At 37.5% G+C, this 26,225-nt stretch overlaps 2 protein-coding genes across 13 annotated transcripts in view; both read right to left on the reverse strand.

Annotated features, from left to right (window-relative positions):
• Window positions 1-1,641: 1,641 nt before the first annotated feature.
• Window positions 1,642-6,643, reverse strand: LOC129716863 (uncharacterized protein K02A2.6-like). Its single transcript, XM_055666706.1, has 3 exons — window positions 6,411-6,643; window positions 4,886-5,899; window positions 1,642-4,737 (listed from the first exon to the last, which is right to left on the reverse strand). Exons 2-3 carry the CDS (start codon window positions 5,429-5,431, stop codon window positions 1,642-1,644), a joined length of 3,642 nt encoding a protein of 1,213 aa, XP_055522681.1. The 5' UTR covers window positions 5,432-5,899; window positions 6,411-6,643.
• A 2,171-nt stretch (window positions 6,644-8,814) lies between these two features.
• The window catches only part of LOC129718668 (cAMP-specific 3',5'-cyclic phosphodiesterase), a 170,294-nt gene continuing 152,883 nt past the window's right edge, over window positions 8,815-26,225 (reverse strand). For all 12 annotated transcript variants that reach the window (XM_055669676.1, XM_055669673.1, XM_055669674.1 and 9 more), the window contains 8 exons: window positions 20,566-20,734; window positions 20,408-20,501; window positions 20,035-20,345; window positions 19,706-19,970; window positions 19,531-19,645; window positions 19,315-19,477; window positions 18,905-19,261; window positions 8,815-13,534 (listed from right to left, as the gene is read on the reverse strand). In XM_055669676.1, the coding sequence (XP_055525651.1) occupies window positions 13,469-13,534; window positions 18,905-19,261; window positions 19,315-19,477; window positions 19,531-19,645; window positions 19,706-19,970; window positions 20,035-20,345; window positions 20,408-20,501; window positions 20,566-20,734 (1,540 nt within the window). In that variant the 3' untranslated portion in view covers window positions 8,815-13,468. The remainder of the gene's footprint in view (window positions 13,535-18,904; window positions 19,262-19,314; window positions 19,478-19,530; window positions 19,646-19,705; window positions 19,971-20,034; window positions 20,346-20,407; window positions 20,502-20,565; window positions 20,735-26,225) is intronic.

Consider the following 26,225-nt stretch of genomic DNA (forward strand, 5'->3'; position numbering starts at 1 on the left):
GTTAGTGTAGGTTTTCTCGTTACCGGCTTGCTTCGTCTAATCAGGACTTGCGACCGTTCACCCTCGATATTCGCTTTTAACTCCCCTGAACACTTCTGTGCTTATTGCCACCACCTCGTTATTCTAGTACCACCAAAACTCTCCACATACACAGTTAGCGTTACTCACTCAATTTATCTTACAGCATATACACATTGCTGAGTTTGTTTCATCACAACTCTACATCCCTCTCCTTGTCCGATAAAAAAAATGTTTGCACATGAATAATTTCTAAATATCTGACAATATATTTATACTGTCCGGCCCCTCGTTTAGAGTTTGAACTGTTCAAATTAAAACCCATACTTGAATAAGTTTTAATTCAAAATATGTATTCAGAAAATGTGTAAAAAAAATCATTAAAGCAAACCAACTTAAGCGTGCTTAGCTCAATCCGTTTCAGGGATACCAAATGTGCAGATTTGTCTGCAAAAACGCTGATTTTTGGAGTCCGTGTGCAGATATTTATTTATTTGCAGATATTTGCAGTTTTTCCACGGTTTCTGCAGATTTTTTTCAGAGAGTCTTCTTATATTTGCGCAGATTTTCTTAAAATGTGTGCAGATTTTTACAGACTTTTGCCCGCGTCAGCGAATTTTTTTTTTTCCGGATCACGGGTAGATTTTTTTCAGATTTCGAGCACATTTTTCCGGTTTTTTTTTTCGAGCAGTTGCAGACATTTTCAAAAACATCTGTCATCTCTAGCAGTTGCAGGCATTTTTCAAAAACATCTGGCATCTCTGATCCGTTTGAAGTTTATGAAAAGATCGGACTCGAAACGGCTTGCATGCTTTTATTTTTTCTTAGCAGTAAGTATGCTTATCACTAACTAGATTTTTTTTGTTTGTTACACTTTTAGGTAATTTTTCTTTGAACTAGGCAACAGCAGTGCTAAGATATTTGCTTATGCAGCCAGCATTAATTACATTCGGAAGGTATTTGTATTATGTATACGTCGTGGTCAATTGGTTCCTTTTTTGTAGGGTTCTTGTTTATTATGTTCATGGTAATTTTCGATCTGGGTTTATTCTTAAAAGGAGGCGGTGATTGGAAGGAACTTATTTCCCAGTTGCCGCCGTGTTAAATTATTACTGGTGTTGATTTTAGCTTGGCTTCAAGTATCCCGTCAATTCCGACTGTATTAACAAGTATGTGAATCGAAGAAAGCTGGAAATTACAACTGATATATATCCGGACATTTGCATAAATCCTCCGATCGAAGATAATGGCTTTTCATCACCTTGCCGAAGATGACGATCGCTTTGGCTGCAACGACAGCTTGGTGAGAGCCTGTTCCCTCCCTTCGTGCAACCTCATTAGCATTCTTTTGACCCTGAGTATAAAATTTGTTTTAGGTTAGCCAAATCTCTGTATGGCAAAAATGCAGAGTAGAACAATGTAGTGACTGGAAAAGAACATCAGGGATATTACGAACTATTGTTGCTATTGTTGTCCAGTTCAGCAAAAGAAAAATAAGTCTCCAAGGTTTTGGAATTGTTTTCTTTCAAAGAATTAGTAATTTGTAGAGAAAAAAAAACATTTTTTTTTTCAAAGAACGTAAATCGCTGATTAGTTAGTTTAAAAAAAAAAAGGCTAGGAAGCCTATGAATTATAACGAGCTGGAATTTTTACTGTTCTAGTTGGACGCTTAGATGAAGATTCCTCTGCTCCTGTTGCGTCAAGATTACGCTTCGTTTGTTTTATTTCTTTTGTAGTTGAGGAATTAGCTTCTTCGGGTACAATACTTTCAGGTTCTGCCGGATCCAAAGCTCGCTCTGCTGTTTCAGGCCATTTTCTCAAATGAGTGACACATCTGCGATACCGTAAACCCTCTTCATTCTCAACAATCACATCACTTCCAGAACGTTTAACAACTGTGAAGCGCTCCAACCGAAATGCTGTTTCTAATTTTCCACATTCATAGTTTTTCAGCATAACGGAGTCACCAACTTCAATATTCGATGGTTTTGCCTGTCGCTGTTTGTCTGCATACAACTTCCCCTTGATTTTCTTGATAGCGTCGGACTCGCGTACACTTTCATCACGGTGGGATCCTGGTTCTGTTTTTAACGATGGAAGTAGGTCTTTCACCGGACGTCCTGTTAGAATTTCCATTGGAGCTTTTTCTGTAACAGAATGCGGGGTAATATTGTACCTATAGACATACTCCTGAACAGCTTTGCGCCAATCTTCTCCAGATGCCTTGGCGATCCGCAAAGCTCTCAAAATCCCTTGATTTTGCCGCTCCACCATTCCATTCATCTGCGGCCAGTAAGGAATAGTATGAATGAGCCTTATGTTCTTACTCAAACAGTAGTTGTTAAACTCATCGCTCGTAAATGGTGGGCCGTTGTCGCTGCGGATTGACTCGGGATAGGTTTGTTCAATAAATACGCTTTCGAGTGCCTCTATTGTTTTTGATGCAGTTGTTCCCTTCATCTCAATTACTTTTAGAAATCGACTATAATAATCAACAATTACTAAGAATGTGGCGCACTCCTTAGCTGAAAAGAAATCAATTGCGATTTGCTGCCATGCTCGTTCTGGCATTTCTTTCCGCATCATTGGCTCTGGTGGATTTTGTCTACTGACTACTGCGCATCCGTGGCATTGCTGGATTTTCTTTGTGACATCGTTATCCATGCATGGCCACCACACTCGTTCTCTAAGGCTGCGGCGCATAGAAACCACTCCTGGGTGACCTCTATGAGCTATTTCAAGCGCTCTTGCTCTGAGCTTCACTGGTAGAACAAGTCTTTCATCCCGAATCACCATTCCGTCAACGATTCCTAGTTCCCTTCTAAAAGCTTGATAACGGTATAATTCCACAGGCCATTCATCAGAACGCAGTGCTTTGATAACGGCTAAGAGAGTTTCATCTTTGCCGGTTTCAGATTTGATCTCAGCCAGCGATATCGCTGTTGGCCCTTCTCCCACTGCAAATAAAAAATGGTCAGTAGTGTCATCAAATGCAGGGTCTTGCTGGGTGATGAGCCGTGACAATATATCCGAGATGTTTGAGGTTCCAGGGAGATATTTCATTTCAAAATCATATGGTTGCAACCGTAGGGCCCAACTTTCTGCTCTTGAACAAGCCCGACGTCCCGTCTGATGCTTCCCTCCGTATATATACTCCAGGGTTTTGTGGTCAGTAAAGATCGTAAAGTGCAACCCAAACAAATAAAAATAAAATTTTTCAACCGCCCATACGACAGCGAGTGCTTCACGCTGGGTTTGTGGATAGGCTCTTTCTGAAGGAGTTGAGCCCTTCGAAGCAAAGCTAACAATTCGTGCCGTTTCGGTACCATCCCTCTGGACAAGCACCGCCCCGAGTCCAACAGGAGAGGCGTCGACATAGAGTTCTGTGCAGTCAGCAGGATCGAAGAAACCCAGTCTCCGCACATTGTTCGCTAATTCCATTCGTAAGTCTTCAAAAGCTTTCTCTTGGTCTTTTCCAAATACATCAACCTCACCCCGGATAAACTGTCTCAGAGGCTCAGTTCTTGTTGATAGCCGTGGGATGAAATGACCGACAAAATTGATCAGTCCCAGGAAACTGCGGGCTTCTTCCCTAGTTTCTGGCCTCCGAAAGTTCTTGATTGCTAGAGTCTTCTCATCTGAGGGGCGGATACCTTCCGCATTTACCTTGAAACCCAGTATTTCAAGTTCTTGTACACGGAAAACACACTTGCTCTGGTTTAGTAAGGCATTGTTACGCTCCAAAACCGATAGCACGGTCTGCAGTCGTTCGTCGTGCTCTTCCAGAGTCTTGCCCGCCACTACAACATCATCGATGTAAATGATAACACCGTCTATACCTGCCAGCATATCTGTCATGACGCGCTGGAAAATCTCGGGTGCGCAGGTTATTCCGAAATTCAGTCTCTTGAATTGCATCAGTCCTCTCGATGTCATGAACGTGGTTACACCTCTTGACTCGGGGTGTAATTCGATGTGGTGGAAGGCGGATGTTATATCCAGTCTTGAAAAGAATTTCGATCCCCTCAATTTGTTCAGAAAAGTATCAATTACCGGCAGCGGGTAATGCTCACGTTGAATGGCTGCATTTGGATACTTCATGTTGATGCATAGACGAACATCGTCCTTGCCTTTCGGGACAACCACCATCGGTGAAATCCATTCCGGTGGTCCTTTAACTTTCTCGATTACATCCGTGCGCAGCATTTCCAGAATTTTATCGTCAACTTTTTTCTCCATTGCTACTGGGACTCTCAAATAGGAGATTAGCCTTGGTGTACCGCTTTTGTCAATGGATAGTTTTACTTGTACATTCGGAAACTTCGGGAAGGGGTCCACTTCGGTTTCAATGTGGTTAACGTCAAGCCCTACTTTCAGAACTCGAAGTTCTTCAGAGGTTCTTTTACTTAATAACGATTTGGTCGCTCCTTTTATCACGAAGAACTCGGCGTAGCTTTGTGGTTTTGACGAGTTCACCGTTATGTTGGCTTCGAAACTAGCTCGGACGCATAAGGAGCCACTGCTTGCATATGCAGTGAAGTTGCGGTCGCAATGCGACTTGATATTGTGAACTTTAGCTTCTACTTCAACAAGCTTTTGCCAAATGTCCTCAGTAACAGTGTTAATCGCTGAGCCCGAATCAATTAAAAACTCAATTGGCAAATTATCGACCATGCACAAAATCAATCCATCCTTTAATTCCGGGTTTACTTTGTTTACCTGTCGTATCATAAAACAAAATCAGAAAGAATGGGATCATCAGACTTAAGATAACTAATTCTTTATTATTATTTTTTTTTATATTTGAAACATCAATGGGTAACTTATTAATAGTAATTGGGTTAGAGCAACAAACAGGTTATTCTACCTCTGAAATATCCTCCGGTTTTGGGCGGCGCGGCATTTCATCCTTCCAATCATCTGTGTCCGATACAGCATTAGTCTCTCGCGATGGACGTTTCCAAGCAGTTCTACGTTGTACAGCATTCTTACATTTCCGAGCGAAATGGCCAGTTTGACCGCATTGATGACATCTTGATCCCAGAGCTGGGCAACGAGAATAATTGCCATCGTGCTTCCACGATCCACAGCGGATACATTCAATATTCGAGCGGTTGCCTGCTGCCCGTTCTCCATACTTCAAATTATTCGGGAAATTTTGACGGTTCATTGATCGGGGATTCCTCGCTTGTATTTTATTGAATACAAATCCGTTTGTATTACGATTGTCAGTTGGTTGTCGACGAGACCATTTTTGTTTCACTGATGCTATTGTTTCCTCTTGTTTAAACGATCTAGTCTTCTCCCTCTGCTGCATCAGAATCTCTCTATTAATCGCATATCCGGTCAAATCATCAAGGTCCATGACACTCTCCAGACCTTTATCCCGAACTCGCTCATCTCGGGCACCCATAGTAATTTGATGCAGAATTTCCTTTTCTTCATGTTCTCCAAACTCGCATCGGGCTGCTTATGCACGCAATCTGAGCACGAATTGGTTGAACGATTCGTCTCCCGTTTGCTTCAAGGAACGAAAAACTTCGAGTTCCACACGATCATTTCGTTTGCCCACAAAAAATTTGTTGAGTCTCTTGACCGCATTGTCATATTCCGGGAACTCTGGTGGCATCAAAGGTATTTTCACTGGTTCAAAATTAACTTCCTCTGGGACAGGTTTCAGGTTATAAAAGATACGTTGCAATCCTCTGCCACCGTATGTCAACATTGTGACCAACCTCTCGTGTTGGGATTGAATGTTCTTCATTTCAATTAATAGCTCGAAGGATCTGTGCCATTCCTCCCACTCTCTCCTTAGATCTTGTGCATCCACTGTAGCGTTGAACGCTGCCAACGCCCAACGTTGTCCTTCATCGCCATTCATCTAAAACGATTGCAAATAGAAGAAAAACAATCAATAAAAAAACTTCTTCATTTCAAAATTTTTTTCAATTTTTTTTTTGAACTTCGCATTCGACCCGTCTTATTTGAACCACCTTCAAATTAATCTGCTTTTCATCCACATCTATATCATCCACTTCGTTTTTTTTTTTTTTTTTATCCACATCAGGTAAATTTACTTCATATAAATCCACTTCATATAAATCTACTTCATATAAATCCACTTCGTTTGAAACCACTTCGCTTCAATTCAAAAATTTGGCATTCAATTGAACTCGTCAGTATCTTACATCGTCGCTCCGCTTCAAGCAGATCCGCCATCTTTCATGCCAACTTTGCTTGCAAAAATACGCCATTTGTATTTTTTCCTCTGTCGGTAATGCGGATTTTCCTTTTTTTTTTTTTTTAGCTTTATGCAACTATGATTTTCATCGTCAGACAACTATTTCATAAGCCAGAAAATGTTTTGCTTAAGAAAAGAAAAGAAAACTTACCATTGATCCTACCGACTGTGCCAAATTGTAGGTTTTCTCGTTACCGGCTTGCTTCGTCTAATCAGGACTCGCGACCGTTCACCCTCGATATTCGCTTTTAACTCCCCTGAACACTTCTGTGCTTATTGCCACCACCTCGTTATTCTAGTACCACCAAAACTCTCCACATACACAGTTAGCGTTACTCACTCAATTTATCTTACAGCATATACACATTGCTGAGTTTGTTTCATCACAACTCTACAGTTAGATGCATGAATCTAATGGGAAAGGGAGATATAAACTCGGGTTTGAATTTGTTCGTTGTAAAATTTCCGGTTTCAAACCAAATGTCTCGTTTGATCTGAGGGGCAAACCAATCTCGCTTCGATCATTTATAATCGAACGGCGAAAGAAGCCAGAGTGTGTGTTTTTGTGTTGTTCGCGAATTTGTTCGAGGTTTGTGTTAGCGTGAGGTTGTCTTAGATTAGCTAGTTGTTTTAAGTGTTGTTTCTTTGATAGGATTAGCGCATGTTAGGAGTAGCTATAAATTTAGTGGAGACTTTGCCAGCAAGTGTGGTGAAAACAAAAGGTAAAGTTTGTCTGGGTTTGGCTGTAACTGTGTAACCTAACCGCGTCGAACAGCCGTTCGACGGCTTTTTACGTTAGATATTAAAGCGCTTGGCGAAGCCATAAACCCACCGCCAGCAAAGTACATCCACCCTCCTACCGCACACTTCTGGGACACGCCGTCAGCCAGGACAAGGCCCATTCTGCCAGCCGCCGCACACTAGGGCGGCCCATGCTGAGTCGCTGATCGAACTGATCGGCATATGCAGCCAATATAGAACCGACGCCATCGCTAAAACACGACCGTACCCGGATGGTGCGGTGATTGCTGTTGGACGCCGTTTGCAGTAGATTGCCGCTAAGTACCGTTGGATGCTGAACGACGGCTAGAAAGGAGAGGTGTGAGTAGCCGCCATAAGAGTGAGTACGCTAGAAATAAATCTCTGCGCAGAGTAAAGTTCAGTCCCCACCTTTGAAAGATAGCTTTATGGCATAGCCAATAGAATACACCCACGCACACTATAGGTTAGTGAGCTAGTTATAGATGGCCAAAATTTAGTTAGTAGTAAAACGAAGCATGCTTGTAAATATAATTGTAAAAGTAAGATAGTGCGTTTCCCTGTTGTTGAAGTGATGTTTTTGATGATTTAGGTATTCTAAGGTGTCTTACGTCTCGCGTTCGTTCTAGTTTGTTTGTTTTGGTACTCCAGGTGGACTGCCTGGGAAAACAGTTCCCGCACTCTGGTTACGCTGAACTGGGCAGCAATCTGATTGCTCAGAATTGGTCCAGTGAGGAGAATCACGAGTTCGGTGTTTGAGGTTTTAGGATTATTTTCGCGAATTTCTGCGGTATTGAAACGCATGAGACTGAGTACCTTAGTGAAGTGCATCTGCCTTTTCGTTTTCCCTCAGTTTATCACCCTGACCCGCCCTGAGGCGGAGTTTCTGGCCGGGCAAGCCAAGACAGGCAAGTGGTCCTCTTTGAGGTGGCGCTTAAGCCACTTGCTTGAAGATACGGGGAGCGGAACCGCGGATTTGAGAGTGTGGCTTTCCGGCCCGCTACAATTCACCTGCCAAATATGGTTCCATTTAGTTGATTAGTTCGCGAGATGTGCAGAAATTTGTGCAGACACATGTGCTTTCATGAGAGGAAGGGGCGTCGAACCATTATGGACATATTTATTACCCTTTAAAACATCCTTATGCCAAATTCGGTTTCATTTGCTTGGTTTGTTCTTGAGTTGTGCAGAAATGTATGTTTAATTTGTATTGGACCCCTCCTTTCCAGAAGAGGGAGGGGTCTCAAACTATCATAGGAACCTTTATCGGGACCAAAAACCCCTACATACAAATTTTCACGTCGATCGGTTCGGTAGTTTTCGAGCCTATATGGATCAAAATGGTGTCAAGGGCCAATGTTTGGTTACTATGCATCATCTCCATTACGGAAATATCCATATTGAGTATTATTTGGATTCGATCATTTTTGGCTGTTTCCCAGGAACCGGAAGTCGCCAGTCCAAAATGAGGTCTGTGTTCGATTTCAGCTGATGTGTATCATTCTAGATCCGGAGATACTCACGTTAGACGGAAATCGGCCATTTTTGGCTGTTTTCTAGAAACCACAAGTTGCCATCCTACAATTCACCGGACTGCATTTTTATATGTATAGATTACAACATCAATATTTTAGAACCTAAAGAGTGAATATACATTTATTGGATTGAAGCGTTCATGTAAATCTATTTTTACAAATAAAAGTTTGAATGAGAAAGGCGGGGCTGACCGCTAGGTGGATTAATTTAGGTTTTTTTTTCAAAAACTCATGGGAATGTGATAGCATTTTTAACAACTGTTTATGTCACTCTAGAATACTTCTGTTTTATTCCGAACAAATAGTTTGCATGCATCGGAGACTGCGATCATTTTTGTTAAGGTACGTTTACCAGTGATAAAACCCTTCCTTCGTCGACGATAGTATAAACTTTTAAAATTACACACAACAGAATTTATTACTGGTGAACGTACTCCAACTGACACTACGATTCAGGTTCACATTTGTGTCAATGCTTAATTTCATTTAGTTTTTTATCACTGTTGATAAAACAAAAATAAATGATTGTTCGTTTTTATTATTCAGCTTTTCTTCTCGACTTGCAGAACAAACAATGATAACGTACATAATATTGTGTTATTAGATATTGTAAAATATTGCGAAAAACGACGTCCTGCGCCGAAAAATATATATGTGTAATGCTTTCATTTTTGCTCGTTTGATTAAGTCATTCTTGGCTTGGGATTCAGTTATCCACCACGATTAGCTTAAGCACTCTTGATATTTTGGAATTGTATGATATTGGATTGAAAATTGTTTGAATACAAGACTAACAACAGACAAGAAAGTATTTCTTGTAAAAAATGTGATCCGGAAAGTTCCTGCCACAAGCTCGTTCACTAACCAAGTGAAATGACATTATTTTTATCTATTTCGAGAAGTAATGAAACACTATCAATATTACATCTTTTCAGTTTAAATCTAGATTTTTGTGCATGCTTTGATGAGTGTTTTATTTTCGATGAGTCGTGTTTTTCATACTATAACTGGCAAAATTGGACTTGAGATTTAGAGAGATAGAAAGAGAGCTTACTAAGTGGATACCTCCAAAATAGCTGATAGAAGAGTATAGCGAGTAACATGTCTCTTACGGTCTATTCAAAATTACACGTTGGTCTAATAGTAACTAACACGTAAAGCGTCTTGCATGTTTCTTTTTCATCCTATAGGTTTAATTACAATATTTCTACTACGATTAATACATGATTATGTTAAAGAGGCACTTTATTGCGCAAAATTTTGATGAGCTTGGGCAGCTTTCTCGGATAAATAGTTCCAGCAGTCTATTGCACATATAAAGACGGATACATCAGGTTCATGACATAGCTAACAATTGCAATATCCGCAGAGTGGATCACAAAATTCCAAACCAAAAATGAGCATCGAATTCTAGATGTTACTTACTTGTCAATTTGTTATAGTGTACCGCGTAGAACAATTCTGCATACAGCTTCTTTTCAGTACATAGATTTACTGTGATGTAAAATCAATAATGCTTTTGACATTAGAAGCTAAGGATATGCATGTCTGTGGCAACAGATCGCGTTGTATTTCGAATTTGAACACAGGCTCTCCGCCTTCTATGGTTTTATTTCAGACATTGAAATTTTGGTTGGAAATAAGACAAAAATTTTTTGGCATAATAATTCAAAAGCTATTTTTGAAAATGTTAGTTTACAGAATAAAAAATGTTTTCACTGGCAAATGATTTGCGCCTTCACAATTAATAACTGCATGTAATATTATCAATCCTTTGGTAACGATAATAATCTAATTATAAAACTCATTATTTTTAAACGTATCTGCATTACCACAAACACACATTATATTATTGTTTCCTTATAAATTAATCATAGAAAATATTTCAACCAATACTCTAAAGCTATCTACTCCTTTTGGTATTCATTATTATTGAAATTCTAGTTACAATTTCCCATTTTGGTTGCTTGCTATTATGGCTTCATACCCTTTTCTGCTATTACTCAAAACTAGTTACACATCGACATTTTACTAATTATTAGCATAATCAGACAGTGTTTTTTTTCTCTCTTGTTTAGTTTGTTGTGTTTCCGTTTTTAAATAGGTTAATTAGTCTTTTTCTAATTGTAGAGGTTTTCCCACTCCAAAAACAGACTTTTTCTGTACGTTATTACACTTTACTTTTCTTGTGTGTTTTGTTTGCTTTGTATATTTCTAGAGATTTGTTTTGCACTAGAAAGAAAGATTTTCCGACAAATTCCTTGTTCCCACTTACACAAATAATGGCCAGAGCCGGCGGTTAGCGGGGGTAGTACCGGAAAATATCCCTGTGGGTACTTTCCCTCTCAGGAAAAACAAAAATTCTAATAGTTTTTTTTCCTGATTTGAAAAATTTGAATCAATATACGTTAATACACTAACGACCTCTGTCTTTCGATGCCCCAGCTGCAATGCATAAATATTGCCGTATTGATATTTTATCGATATAAATACTTGGTTTATCATTGACGCGATCGCCACATAGCGGGAGCATTGCCACTTACGGTTAAATGACGGTTTCAAGTTTTTACACATCTTTGAAAAATAAGACGAATGTCTGTTCTCTGCTATAACCTCTATTTCTTTCTTCTTTTATTTAAAACATGCATCGCGAGCTGAGATGCCAGAATTTTTCGAGAGAAAATTCGTAGATCTGATCTCCGATAGCAAATGATGCATGTGAATGATGGCGAAGAGTAGTATTGCCACATCTCTATATCCTTCCCGATTCCTTACTACCCATTCGGGAAACAAGCGTGACGTCGGCCCTGACAATAGCGTATGTTGTAATGTGGAACGATGTGCATGAGCATATTTCAAAATGCCCAAATTCCCATTTACCGCAATGTAGCAACATGCTATCAATGAAACCTGGTCTTTTACTTGTTTGTTTCTTCAATAACAGTCTATGTTAGGGACAAAGCGATAACGTAAACTTTGGCATATTGACAACATATTCTAATTCATGCACGTTTTCTTATGCGTATTGGAAACCACAAGGCGTCTTGCAGATCTCTTTTAAATGTCAAATCAAGTTGCAAAATCATTTGAATGTAAATGAAATATAAAATCGTTTCTAGCTGCAATGTTGTCGTGTTCGATATTGTTGTTTGTTTTGATATTGCTTCTATTTGATAACTACTTATGTAATAGAACAGTTTCACTTTCAATAAGCAATGTAATATCTTCAGATGCGTATCCACTTTTCATAGTTCTCTAGCGTCTATTTTTGGTTCATGGCAACTTATCAAACAAGTTTTGCTTATTGGGCGAAATACTTAAAATCTTCGTGATTTTTAATACATTGCAAAAGGTTCAAATTCATGAGAAATTTGATAGCAACTGAAAAAAGTTGTTTTCGATCCAACATAATTGCTCACAGTTGAAAAATGAAGGGCTGTCAGTTTTTATAAGTTTGTTTTTTATAAATTTGCTTTGCATGCCAAACATTGAAAAGCGAAAATGAGTATAAATGCGAAAATTAGAAATGGTATTTTTTGGTCATGTCTAGGCTCTATCGACAATCGTTAAATTGTGGTATTGGCACTTAAAAAATTAAAGTGTGAATCAATCTGTCTTGCTAGCTTTATGACGCTTTCCTATATTTGAATTGAAGAGTAACTTATATTCGATTGATGAAAACAATGGTGTGGATTTATTTTCTAATTGGTAATTTTAATAAAATCGTTTTCTACGAAAAAAATCGGAAAATTGGATGGATTGACTTATCTTCTGGTTAGTAATTTTGAAGGTTGGTATTATTGGTTGAGTGTCGGCGATGAATAATAAATAAATAAATAATAATTTGTGTAATTGATATATGATATTTATCTAGAAAAATTAAAGATATGAAAGTCTATGAAGACTTGAAGAAGAGGGAAAAGTTTCCGACTATGTTTTTCATTCAAATTATGCATTTGCTGTTTAGAAAACTAAGGTATACACAAATTATTCATAATGACGAGTGTAACATGTAGCGATAACATAAAACAGGACACACATTTTTGATCATAGTTAATAAGTATGCGTATTTTTGGACGAAGAAAGAACATGTAAACAGAGGCTTTACTCCCAAAAGCTCTGTAAAATGAAAATTTATTTTTTCATAGTGAAGAAGCAATCATATGAACGAACACGATACAATGTTTGAAAATCACGAGTTTTTTAGTGTTAGGCCCATAAACCACAGATTCTCCAGGGGAAGAGAGATAAAGAAGTCACAGCGCGACAGCTATGTCTATACTGTAAGCTGTCGAAACTCTATTGATTAAGATAAAAAGGAATGAATGCTATCTCTCAATTATTTTGGGAGACCTAGTTTGCTGCAAATTTGTATTCCGTTTTCCCAAACGTATAGTTTACCTAAAACTAGAATTAAAATTGTTTTATTGTTTCATTTTGGATACAGCTTTGCTATGCGTGTGGTTTACATGGTTGGTTTTTTAAACTTGTTGTTTTAGTTTAACAAATACATCTCAGACGTATCAAAAATAAAGTTCAACTTATTGGTACAAATCTTTGTTATCCGTAAAATCTTTTCATAACTAATAAATTATCAACGAATTACATATACTACTGTTAAATATTAAACGTAGGGAACCTGCCCTCACGCGTGTATTTGTGTTTTTGTATGTATATATATATATATAATATGTGTGTGTTGTTACATTTGTTCTTGTTAGTAGCTTTAATTCATTCTTTTCTTGCATTGATTCAACCGCAGTAAAACCAGACTTTATGCTGTTCCGTGTTTGTATTGACGCATACACGATTACAAAGTTACGATGAGTATATGCTTGATTTCTTGCTACATTTGGTTTGGTTTACGTTTGCATTCAATTTGTTCATGAGAAGGAGATGGAAAGGCAGACTACTTTCACTGGGGCTTATCTTCACGGTGCGAATCGTCATTTTCGGAAGCACTCTCTTCTTCTAGCGTCATCTGGAATTTGACAGAGAAGTATGCTATCATTTTGTTATTGAATTAAAAAATAAATCGAAATGATTAATGTAACCGAGTTCAGGTTTAAAACAGAAGTGTATTGAATAAAAATATTATATAGGGGAAGGGCGGCTATAACTGGCCAGGGGGGTATAACCGGACGATGGCGGTTTGCTATGGAAACGATGATTTTTCCATCAACTTTTATTCAATTCACATTTTACTTAGTACATCGATCATTTTAAACCAGCATGTGCTACTTCACCGCGAGAAACGTCCAAATAAAACGCATAATATAAATTTGGAAGTAGAATTTTCTCTAAACAGCCAAGCAGCAAGTCGATTTTACCCTACTTGTGGCCGATTGAAACCCGCACGAGGAAAGAATAGTCGTTTTATCAACAAAATTCCACAATCGTGAAACATAGTACGATTGTTAAGAAAACAATTATCTGATATTTTTTTTATATGGTTTGGACTATGTAGAATCTTTTGTGGTATAGTAGTCGTTTTTTGTTTTTTGCTTCCGCTTTTCTATTAGGAAAAAGGCTTATGAGGTCGGTCTAGCCCCCCCTCCATCCCTTCCCCTTTTGTAATAGCGACTACTGCTGGTAGCAGATGAAGAAAAACAATAAGAGACACTCAGTACTGGCAAATACCCTATAGGCTCCGTAAAACATTAATTTGTATTGTGCCTTGTCAAATAAATGTTGTGAAAAAAAACCTATAAGACAATATTTCCCGATAGAACTGTTTCAGATGATCAGATCGCCCTATTTTCATCCAATATAGTTTGAATTAATTTTTTATTTTAATTCACAACAAAATCGATTTGTCAGTTGATAGCAAACTATCACATTCGCAATTGTAATTCGTCGTGAAAAAACAATACAAGCAAACAAATAACATGTTGATTGAATGCTTATCCATAATTTATTTCCATGCCCATGCCAAATAACCTATCGTCAAAGATGATTAGAACAAGATACCTGACTCTTGCAGAATTCTTCGGACATGGTTGTTGCTGCGCGTGAGCAAAAACTAATTTATGATATATACTTAACGTCAAAATCAACTGACGACAAGGCCAAGACATGACTGCTGAAAGGTGAAACAATTTTTTCAGTATCCATGAGGACGACTGTACGGTACTGCTATCCGAAAAATGATAATAATGTGTACGAATGTTTAGTTCTCAAACATGAAACTTTCCGGAAGAATCAAGAATTACCGGCGCATCATTTAAAATTAAGCGTACCATCAGAACTTCTTGATAACCGCTATGGGCACGCTCTACAGCCGAGTTTTCCACTCTTGCTAGCTTGCGACATATCAAACTTTAAGTTTTGGTAGAATTGGACCTGAAAACGAATATAACCCCTCAATATAAACCCCTACTCTGACAGTCAATTTCACACTTTTCTTTCGTACTTTGAAATGCGAAAAATATGGCAATAGCAAAGCAAAGCCTTGGTACTACATTCCGTATCGGAACTTCACCTTCTGTTTGTTATATACAGACTTCGCAGCCAACTGTTTAGTGTACAGGACAATCGCGGGGCTAGCGCTACGATCCTACTGACACTAACAGTCTCTCCCGAGCCGAGGCTCAAACCTACGACGACTGGCTTGTTAGGCCAGCATCGTACCTCGAGACCATCTGGGAGACAATAGCAATAAGTGCAAAAAATGAAGATATCATTAATCTGCATGTTAGGCGTCGTACACAAATTACGTAACGCTAAAAACCTAGATTTCAGACCCCCTCCCCCCTATGTAACGATAACTAACGTTCGATATGACTCCCCCCTAAAATTACGTAACGCTGGACAACCTGTCCCCCCCTCCAAATTTGCAATTTTGAGCAAACATCACAGTTACGTAACGATCTCAACTATCACCCCCTCCCCCCTATGTAACAATAAGTAACGCAGATTTAACCCCCCTCCCCCCACTTCATGCGTTACGTAATTTGTGTACGACGCCTTATCTTGAGCGTCGAACTGACCAAACTGCTACACATTTTTCATATACAACCTTGAACAGCTCAACGATCGATGACGGATTATGCACGATGAATCGGTTTTGCTCATAGTGACAATTTTATGAGAATTTAAGTCATCAGATGGCAGCACTCAGATGGCCGTCGAACGTCGGTCGTGTTCAAAATGTATGAAAAATATGGAAGTTAGGTATCTTGTTCTTGTTATCTTTGCTATCGTCCATTTCGAGTGGCTCCGAATCGAATGAAACTCAACGTGTTTTAAACGGTTGAAGACATTTTTTAGACGTATCCATTTTAGCAAATATTCAATTTGAATGTTCAATACAGCTCTCAAGCTACGTAGCTGCCCTTACAAGCCAGTCGCCGTAGACTCGAGTCTCGTCTCGGGAGATATTGTTAGTGTCAGTAGGATCGTAGTGTAATCCGTGTAATCCTGTATGTTAAACAGTTGGCCGCGAGATCTGTGTATAATAAACAGAGGGTCGAGCTCCGAATCGGAAGGTAAACCATGGTTTTGCTTTGCTTTGCTATTTTGTTCAATGATTATGTTGAGCATTTTAAATCACAAAACTCAGATATTCAAGATATTCAAGATATTCAAAGTTATATATATGGGTCATTCCATACGAAGTGTACATGCCACTTGGACACGACCATCACAGATTTTGTTCAAAGTTGGGGGAGTTATTCATCTACTGTCTCTTTGGAACAATCCCAATTTTGGTATCGATTGGAATACTCCCCGCTCTCCAGGACCCCCCTTTTTATTGCAAAGTCGCGCAATTTTTGTCAAAAATCTCTTTTCATTTTCTTACAATTCATAGACGTAAGATGTCCGAAAAATACTGATAGATTATTTTTGAAGAAAATAAACCAAGGAATCCAGAAAAAATATAAGTTTTGATTGGAAGTGTTGCGAGATAAATTATTTTTGTATTTGAAAACTAAATTTACATTTTTCGGCAAATGCAGCCATTTTTATTATAAATTTGATAATTTCATCGTGATCCTTTGAAAATTTCACATAAGAAACAACTATCATCTCGAAGCAGTATGAGCCAATCTCGAGATATAACATTTTTACGAAAAAAGTTGTAAATTTCGTGATTATTTTATTTTATAATTTATAGACGTAAGCCAACCGGAAAATAGTGATAGGTGAATTTTAAGGAAAATAAACCAAGGAATCCAGAAAAAATATTGTTTTTGTCCGGAAGTGTTGCCAGATAGATTATTTTCGTATTTTAAAACTAAATTTGCATTTTTCGGCCAATGCAGCTAATTTTATTTTAAATTTGATGGTTTCATCGTGTTTCTCATAAAATTTCACGTAAAAAGCACTTACCACTCTGTGGTAATATGAGCCAATCTTGAGACATAACATTTTTACGAAAAATTAGTTACGAAATTCAGAACTATTTTCGTAAAAATGCTATATCTCGAAATATGCTCATATTACCACGGGGTGATTAATGTTTCTTACGTAAAATTTTTCAAGAAATATGATGAAACCATCAAATTTGAAATAAAATCAGCTGCATTTGCCGAAATATGCGAATTTAGTTGTAAAATACAAAACCAATCTATCTGGCAACACTTCCGGTCAAAAATGATATTTTTTCTGGATTCCTTGGTTTATTTTCTTCAAAATTCACCTATCTCTTTTTTCCGGGTGTCTTACGTCTATAAATTGTAAAAAAAAAAATTATTACGAAGTTTACAACTTTTCTCGTAAAAATGTTATATCTCGAGATTGGCTCATATTACCTCGGGATGACAGTTGTTTCTTATGTGAAATTTTCCAAGGAGCACGTAGAAATTATCGAATTTAAAATCAAAATGGCTGTATTTGCCGAAAAATGTAAATTTTGTTTTTAAATACAAAAATAATTTATCTGACAACACTTCCGGTCAAAACTTATATTTTTTCCGGATTCCTTGGTTTATTTTCTTCAAAAATCATCTATCAGTATTTTTCGGAAACTTACGTCTATGAATTGTAAGAAAAAGAAAAAAGAGATTTTGAACAAAAAATGCGTGACTTTGCAATAAATAAGGTGGTCCCACAGACACTAAATTTGGGATTTTTTCAAAGGGACAGTAGATGAATAATTTTTCCAACTTTGAGCAAAATCTGTAATGGTCGTGTCCAAGTTTGTGCTTTTTCGTGGTCAATTCGTATGAAATGACCCATATATTCAACGAAAATATCGCTTTTTCTTCAATTATTCGTGATTCTCCAGTAATAATCATTCGGCATGCCACCAGACCGAACAAAGCCCGATTTTTTTAAATTCTGTTATTACCAGTTAATGTGAAAATTAAAACTTGTCCTTCATGAAAAAACGAAATCATTTGAACAGTTCATTAAGATGTTATAACAAACACCTGCAGTAAGCATATAGGATGATTAAATTTTCATCACCGATCACTCGGAATAATGTTTTTGGTACTTGGTTCGGTTTGGCTGCACGCCAAGCAGTTTCATCGAAATAATCCCATTCAGCTTGATAATAACCCCATTCGGCTTGGTAACTAGATCATTGTTTGGCATGAGAAAAGAAGCCCTAGGCTTATTATCATCATCAATTGAGTTTTTGAAGCAATCATATAGTTTTTACATTTTTGCAAATATGAAGAGATACTTTTCTTCAATCATCTGCAAATAACAAGAAGACTTTTTCCTTTTACGGAAATTCTTGTGTCGTCGCAGAATAATGTTTTGGGGCACACTTGTCTAGTGGCAGAAGTCGATCAATTAGATATTTTTTTAAAATTTTGATTAGAAAAATTAGAAAATAATAGTCCGCAATTTCGCAATCAAACTCTTATGTCAAACACTGTTGAAGGCTTTTTGTAAGTCTAGAAGAGCATCTTCAGAACTGTTAGCTTGTATCATATTAGGAACTCTGAGCAATTGATAAGTAGTGGAATACCCATGGAGAAATTTCAACTGTTCATCAGCAAAAATTCAATTTTTCATTGATGTGTATGTTATTGGTCGATAACTTGAAAACTCAGCAGGATTTTTATCCGGCTTCAAAATTGGAGTAACTTCCGCATTTCTCCATAATCTGGGAAAATATGTAATTTTTAACGTTAATGTACTGGAAAATAGCGCTACTATACTGGAAAATAGCGAGGCTAGCATTGCGATCCTGTTGAAACTAACAATTTCTGGAGTAAGACCCATACCGTTTCAGTTACAATTGATTGAAAAGGGAATAGAGTTTTTTGTCGGTTTTATCGCGTGAAATCGTCTTGATTGTTAGATTTTGAGGGAAGCGTTTCAAAAACTGAATGTGAAACTGATTATATTCACCTAAAATTATGAAAACGGCATCCAGTATTCAATTTAATCTTACCTGAAAGCGAATCTTGTCCTCTGCTTCATCTAACGCCGGTGGCGATGGCGGTATTAAGCTCTGATAGTAGTCACGGTTTTCCTCCAATGTATCAAGGATATCCTGTGCATCTGGATGCACCAGATCTGCCCAAGTCTCCCACAGTGGGTGAACAATATAATCGATGAAGCCAACTTGTGATTTCTCGATTGTCGCATTATGTCTATCGCACATTGGGCTTATGTCCATTCCAGCAGCTCGCTCCTTGTCTCCTTGCAAAAAGAATTCCTCCATCAGTAGAGAGACCCATCTTTTGTACAAGGGTAATGGTTTGGTGGGATTGCTCAAATCAGCACAGTGTACCATATTTTCTAATACCTGAAAATTGTTACAAGTTAAGTTATGCTTGGTATTCAGTTTACGGCACTAACCTGTATCCTATCAGTATAATTATCTAACAGAAGAACTCCAGATCCTGCTACCTTTTTTGTTTCAACCATTGTCTTCAAATCAGCAAGCAATGTCATATGTTTCGACATATCCGTCGAGAGCACCATATCAATGACCATCTTCCGAAAAGTTTGACGTTGTTTCCTGAAATCAAATTCTTTGTTTATAAGGCATTTTTCTCTAATTCCTTCACTTACTTCTGTATATTCCGTAGTATATCGCAGTCTTCATTTTGCAAAAGTTTAAATGCAACTGCTAAATGATGGTTCTCCAGTACAGATTCGTCATTGTACATAATCGCTAATTCCGAGCCTACGAATAAAAACCCGTCAAGATAATTTTGAATACTGTTGAATGTACGAATATATTTACTTGAATTTATTAAAAACTGGTTTGTCAGACCTGGATGATCAACGTCGTGTATGCAGGCTGCAAATAGTGCAGCACAAATTTCCAACGCGGTAAACACGTTCTCTAGAGCTGGTGTATTCAACAGAACGTGAGTACTTTGTGCTACATCGGCCGCGTGAAGAGAATTGTGAAATGGGTTATCCTTAACATAGTGATCCTCTAAGGTTGTCATAAACGCTAGAAAAACTTTGGATGGTATCATAAGAGTGTTCAAGATGTCCCGTTCCTGTGTAAAAAAGATCAAATTGAACTAAACCTAGATAGAACGATTATCGTGAAGAGCGACGGACCTGAAATATAGCAAAAGCTACACAGGTCAGCGGTCGATTGTTACTCAAAGTTTCTATTTTGAAAATATCGATGCCCCATGTATCGACACTATTGAGAATCTGTCCCAACTGATGCTCATGTGGTGTGTCCACTCCATATACTGGTAAGCGGTCACTGGTAAAAGAATTTGTATGCTGCAGTGGTCTCTTGAAGCCTGATATTTGCGACATTCTTTCGCCCATCCTGGGTGACCTACTGCGACAGAACGAGGTTTGATTATGAGAATCTGAGTCATCTCTACTATAAGGGATGTCCAACTCCTGTTGCTTGTCTGGAAATATGGTTTTTAAATTAGAATAAAATCTATTATATTTATATTATTGAATACATTACCTAAGAAAGTAGAGCAAATATACTCAGAGATTTGATTACCAGACTTGCTAGATTCGCTTAGATGCGACAATTCTTTATTAAGCATTCTTTTGAACTGGAACAGAAGGAAAATGAACTGTTATCTAGTTGTACTTCGCAAAAAAAAAACCGGAACTTACTTTTAATGATGCCATATCGGAAACACTGCGATGCGTTTGCACCGTTTCTAATTGGTCAAGGCACCAATCCAACTCATCGATCGTTTCTAAAGCCAGCTTCACATACGATTCTTCACCAGGAGTTGGAGCCTTAGGAATTGGTGTCAACTGAATATTGTTTCGTTTTGATCTGCAAGTGAAAAATTATTAAATAATCAGTATAGTTTGGAAATAAACCATTCAAAAGGTCCTGCTAGTCATTTGAGGCTTTGTTGTGGCTTCGAGTTGAGGTTCATGCCAAATTGGTTCATTTTCAATATTTCATTTTGTGCCAAATACCTAATTGTTATGCATCGCTGATTTTCTGCTTTCGTTGGAAGGAAACGGCAGTTGAAACATATCGAAGGCTGCAAAACATTTCTGAAATGCTGCGTGGGTTCAAATCGCAGTTATTTATTATAAGCTGTCAAACCGAACCTAGGTGGAAAAGCCAGTGCTAGTACCAGTTAACCCTAGCCTGCTAAAAAATTAAAAACTCAAGGACTTATAGAGATAATTGTAAAATCAACACAAACATTATTCAATTTCTGATAAGCATTCATAAAATCTAAAATTATTTTTTTATTCAGCAAAAAATACTTGCTTTCCCAACTTTACAACTATGCTCTATCAATTCTTACTGTTTTTTAAGGTACACCTGAACCTGAACGAGACGAATGAAGTGTGTTTTGCGATCCGAACTGCTCTTACTCGTCTCTTTGGAAATTGCTGTGCAGTCTCCCAACATCGTGTGTTCTACTCGCAAGAATATGAGTAGCACCCGATTCCCGAGTGTAAGAGACATCTCCGGTACGAGACGGATAAAGTGCGCTGTGACATGCGAGCTGCACTTACTCGTCTCTTTGGAAACGAACGTACAGTGCGATCCGAACTGCTCTTACTCGTCTCTTTAGAAATTAATGTGCAGTGGCAGTCTCCCAACGGCGTGTGCTTTGCTCTCAAAAAAACGAGTAGCAACCGATCCCTGACTCTTAGATAGAAAATCTTTCTCACCTTCGTCTCTTACTCCTCCCAAATATTGGAGACGTGCAAAGAACCTGCGAGGCGCACGTAAATTTTTTTGCACAGCTTTGAGTAGTAAGGTGATCCTTGTCTGGGGCTTTCGCGATTCACGATTTGCTGCCACCATCGTACGAGTTTGGGCCTGGTTTTACTCTTCCGGTTTTTTAACCAATATTTTTAAACTTAACCACTTGAGGATCAAGGGATGTGAGCTACCCAAATTTTGAACTGGTGATTTTCTTATACTACCTCAATGTTTTGTGCAATTTTTGTATAAAATGTCAAAATAGAACATGTGCTGGACACAATTTCGTCATAGGAAGAGTTTAAGAAAAGACTATCAAATATTTAAAAAATACGACGCCCAATAAATGTGTTATGTGCAAGGTACATCTTTGTTTTACAACCGATAGAAATTACTTCACAGAATATCATAATTAACAAATAGCATATTTCTTTTTTTATCTCTTTGATTGTTGATCTATTTACATTTTACGATATCTACTGATAAACTTATCTAAAAAATATGTTACCTTTGTTAACCTGTGGCAAATTTTTCTCCATAAAATTCCAGCAAAACTACACTTAGGCTATCGAGAGTCTTCGGCAGGTTTTTGAAGAACCTGCCGAAGACGTTGGCCACCCTATAAAATTATTCTCTGAAAATTCTCGTTCGATTCTGAACAACCTAAAATAAACGAATAGGTAGGTACCTGGGAGGGAGAAACGGATACGAAGTTGTGTGAGTGTCAAAATGAACCAGAATGAGTTGTCATTGACTGTCAATTCGAACCAAGCGAAAAAAATCATTTTTCATAATGAGTATTGTTATCACTGAAAGGTATCTCGTTGCTTGCAAAAATATTCATCGCAAAAAGTTTTTGTTAATAACAATAACAGTTTTTGCGTTTTACATAATAAAAAAAAAATTTGCACATTCAGTTTTTCTGATGTTACTAAAAACTTCGTTTGAGTCATGCATGCGTTACAGCAAGAAAATAGTTACACGCTATCAAAAAACGACTCATGTGCGTGTTCTGTATTTTGAGTGTAGTATTTGTTTCTTCCTCCCAGGTAGATATCAACATATCAGAATTACAGTCAATTCGGGTTATTCGCGTCGAAAGAGATTTTGAAGGCTGTTCACACCTACGTGATATGTAATTCTCAAAATGTGCGTGATGACAAAAGCAAAAATATTTCTTTCCTTCTTTTTCGCATGCAAAAACCAAACAAATATCAGCAACACCGTTAACGCGAATACCGTATTGTTCTGAAGTGGTTAAACCTTGCACAAAGCACTTGACTGATCAAGCATTCCGTACGCTCGAATGACAAAATAACGAGATTTGTGAATTCGCGTTTTTGCGTTAGAGCGAATATTGCTCTACACTAAAATTAGTCATAAATCACAAAAAAAAAAAACATGAATACTTGCTCAGCAATTCATAGTTCTAAGTTTAATTTTGTGAACTTGTCTCTCAACACTTTCAAATGTCATACACATTTCGTCACTCACCACCAATTGCTTATGGTAATATGATACACTTTAACAGAGCTGAACAGGCCCTCGAATTTCTGATTTACATAGATAGTCTCTCAAAAAAATCATATTACGATTTTTTCCATTAAGATGAAAACCGACGAAAATCGGGGGTGTTAAGTTCTATGTGGAAATACATCAGCAAAAAATATAACGAGGACAGAAAACAATGAAAAAGAAGTTGCTAAAAGTGCTGTATTCTGAAATTTCGTTTTAAAAATAATGTTTTTTACTCGAACTAATGATTATTTTTACAAGATAACAAAAAACAGGCTTGATGAAGCTAGTCTCCAAGTTAATAAGAATTTCCTTCGAGTAACGGAACTATCGAAATTGATGTAGATTTAATAGCTCTATTCGCTACTGCATATTGTTTATAAGTTTTAAGTATTTGACTATCGCAATGATCTCATATTGCGAAAACTTCGAAATGGAACTTTGATTATAAGAATGGTAAATTAGAATGATCAATTATTCTAACGTACTATAGCCCACAATTCTAACATCATAAACAATTAAAAAAAATTGTAAATGGGAGGTGATAGAATATGTTAGCATATCTGTCTTGAAAGGCAAAATCTTGCATGATGTCAATAATGTGTTTATCAGTTGTTTTCCCGAAAACGAATTTTCCTGTTTTGTTTAGTTACAATCACTCACATGATTCATTCTAAGAATATTTTCCTCATATACAACACAAACAACTACGAATAACGTCGATGAAGCATTGTGCAAGAAAAAAGTTGGCAAGAAAGTCAAAATACTTTTCCCCGATCTCTGTGCTGACGGCATGGACGTGTGAACGACCGAATCTATACAGCCGTAATAGCATACGAAGATTAAAAAAAATCACAGGAGGGTTGTGTGCAAAGCCACGACCGCAAGGTTGAAGTAGAATACATTTACAAGAAAGATAACCCGGCTGCTTGCGTGTCAGTCATTTCTAAATCGGATTTGTTTCGTATATACCGCTTGTTAAGCACAGTATCAACAAATCGTAATGAACATCATACTGCTGTGCATTTGCAGCAGCATCAAACCTCAGTTGCAGTTTATTAATAACCATTCATTATGCTCTTCCAAATACATTTAGTAGCCTTGAAAAAGGGCGATTGCTGCAATTGCAACTTTCATTCAACTATTGCATAAATGCTTCATGGTCAGATATACCAGCTGCAACTACTACGCTATCCATAGCCATGCCACAGTTGTGGCCGCTATATGCTACCATTGGTATCCGCTGCCCCTGCATCAGCTGGCCTAGCTGCTATAGATGCTGAGATCCGCTGCAACTGGTGCGCTATCCATTGCTATGCACAGTGGGGAATCGCTGGCCATCAGCCAAAAAAATTTTTTTTCGTTAGCTGTTTCATAATATTTTTTCCTTTATTGCTATAACATTCAAGTGTCTAAATCCAAAATTTGGGCGCAATATCATGAAATCTGAATTTTTTATGACTTTTCAAAGCTTGGCGAACTGACGATTTTTGTCTTTTTTTTTAAAAAAAGTACATTACTTTGAAACGCTCTGTAGCTTCAAGGATACCTTGGATTTTTTTGACGTCAAAGGAAAAGTTGTTGTAAATATTGTGCAAAACAAACCCTTTTCATTAGATATGGTAAAATTTGGTTATAGTAGGCCTGACACTAAAAAAAATTTAAAAAAACCTGATTTTTGGTAGAAAAGAAGCTTAAAAGTTTAGTTGCCGCAGTTTGCCACGGTTGTGACTACATTCAAAATTTAGGTAAAACAAAAAACAGTCGTCGCACTCCGCATCTTTTCGTATTCATTTAGAACGTTGTGTCATTCCAGTGTCTTGGTTTTCAAATTCATAAATTTGTTGAATTTTATTATGGAGCCTTTAATTTCAGCGGCACCACCTAATTCACTGTCTAGTAAGTTGTCAAGTCATGGTGTTATACATGTATTTAAATGTCCTCTCTCAACCATAGAACCCTGATTAGGAAAATCACTAGAAGAAATGAAAATTGCAGCGAAAGACATTTTTCTTGCTGATAAGTATAATGAATTTCAAATTTTCTGGAAACAATTCAACACAAGATTCAAGCGATCACAGCGGAAGATGATGATGATGATGATGACTTTTTCAATTTGTAATTAGTTTGTGTTACTTATGTTGTTTTAGTTTATTTGAAAAAATATATATATTTAAAATTTTTTTAGTTCGATGGGTCGTCCATAAATAACGTTTTTTTTTTCAATGGGGAAGACGCCCGGTGGCACTACTTGTGGTCAAAGATCATATAACTCTATAAAAAGGAAGAAAGTGCCAAAAAATATTAAAAATTGGGTTTCGTGCTTTATGGGCGGCCCCAAACATGAAATGGATGCCAAATTCGTGATCAGCGCCCCAAAATTATGTAAATACCATGTTTTAGTCGCATTTATCGAATTTTTTTTTTGCTTTGCCAGCCCCACTGTGCTATGCCACAGCTGTGGCCGCTATCCACTTTCGCTGGTATCCACTGCACTGCTAGTGCTGCTGCTAAGGATGGACGACTACTGTTGTCGCTTTCTAGAACTTTTATGAGCGGCTTCGGCTGAAACAGGCTCTTATATAGGCCAAATAGCATATTTTAAACTGCAAGGTATATGATTATGTCGACCGTGCTTGGGAAGCAATCTCATAACGACCAATCAGAGGTCTAATTTTCCGTTTTGACAAGGCTTAACTATTTTCAATAGTACAATAGTTTGAATAATAAAATTACAATTATCTTCATTTTGGAAGAATCTTAGAAGATTTTCCAATCTATTGCTGCAAAAACGAAGGAAGTCCATCGAATACTAACCGATTTATTAGCATTTGAAATTGGACATATTTTTCACTTTTTTCGGTTTTAGATTTTCATTTCACATCCCTATGTACTTTACGAACTAATTTCATTTTTTGTCATATTGACTTACATTTTAAGTTTAGTAAAGCGGGAAATGTATGTAGTTTCGCGGGAATGCGAAGATGAACGGGAATAGAAGGTGTGACTAGAATTAGAAAAAATTTTCCCCCGTCTGGACGAGGGAAAAAATTTTTTTCTAATTCTAGTCACACCTTCT

This window comes from Wyeomyia smithii, chromosome 1 (assembly GCF_029784165.1).
Source record: "Wyeomyia smithii strain HCP4-BCI-WySm-NY-G18 chromosome 1, ASM2978416v1, whole genome shotgun sequence".
Classification (NCBI taxonomy): Eukaryota; Metazoa; Arthropoda; class Insecta; order Diptera; family Culicidae; genus Wyeomyia; species Wyeomyia smithii.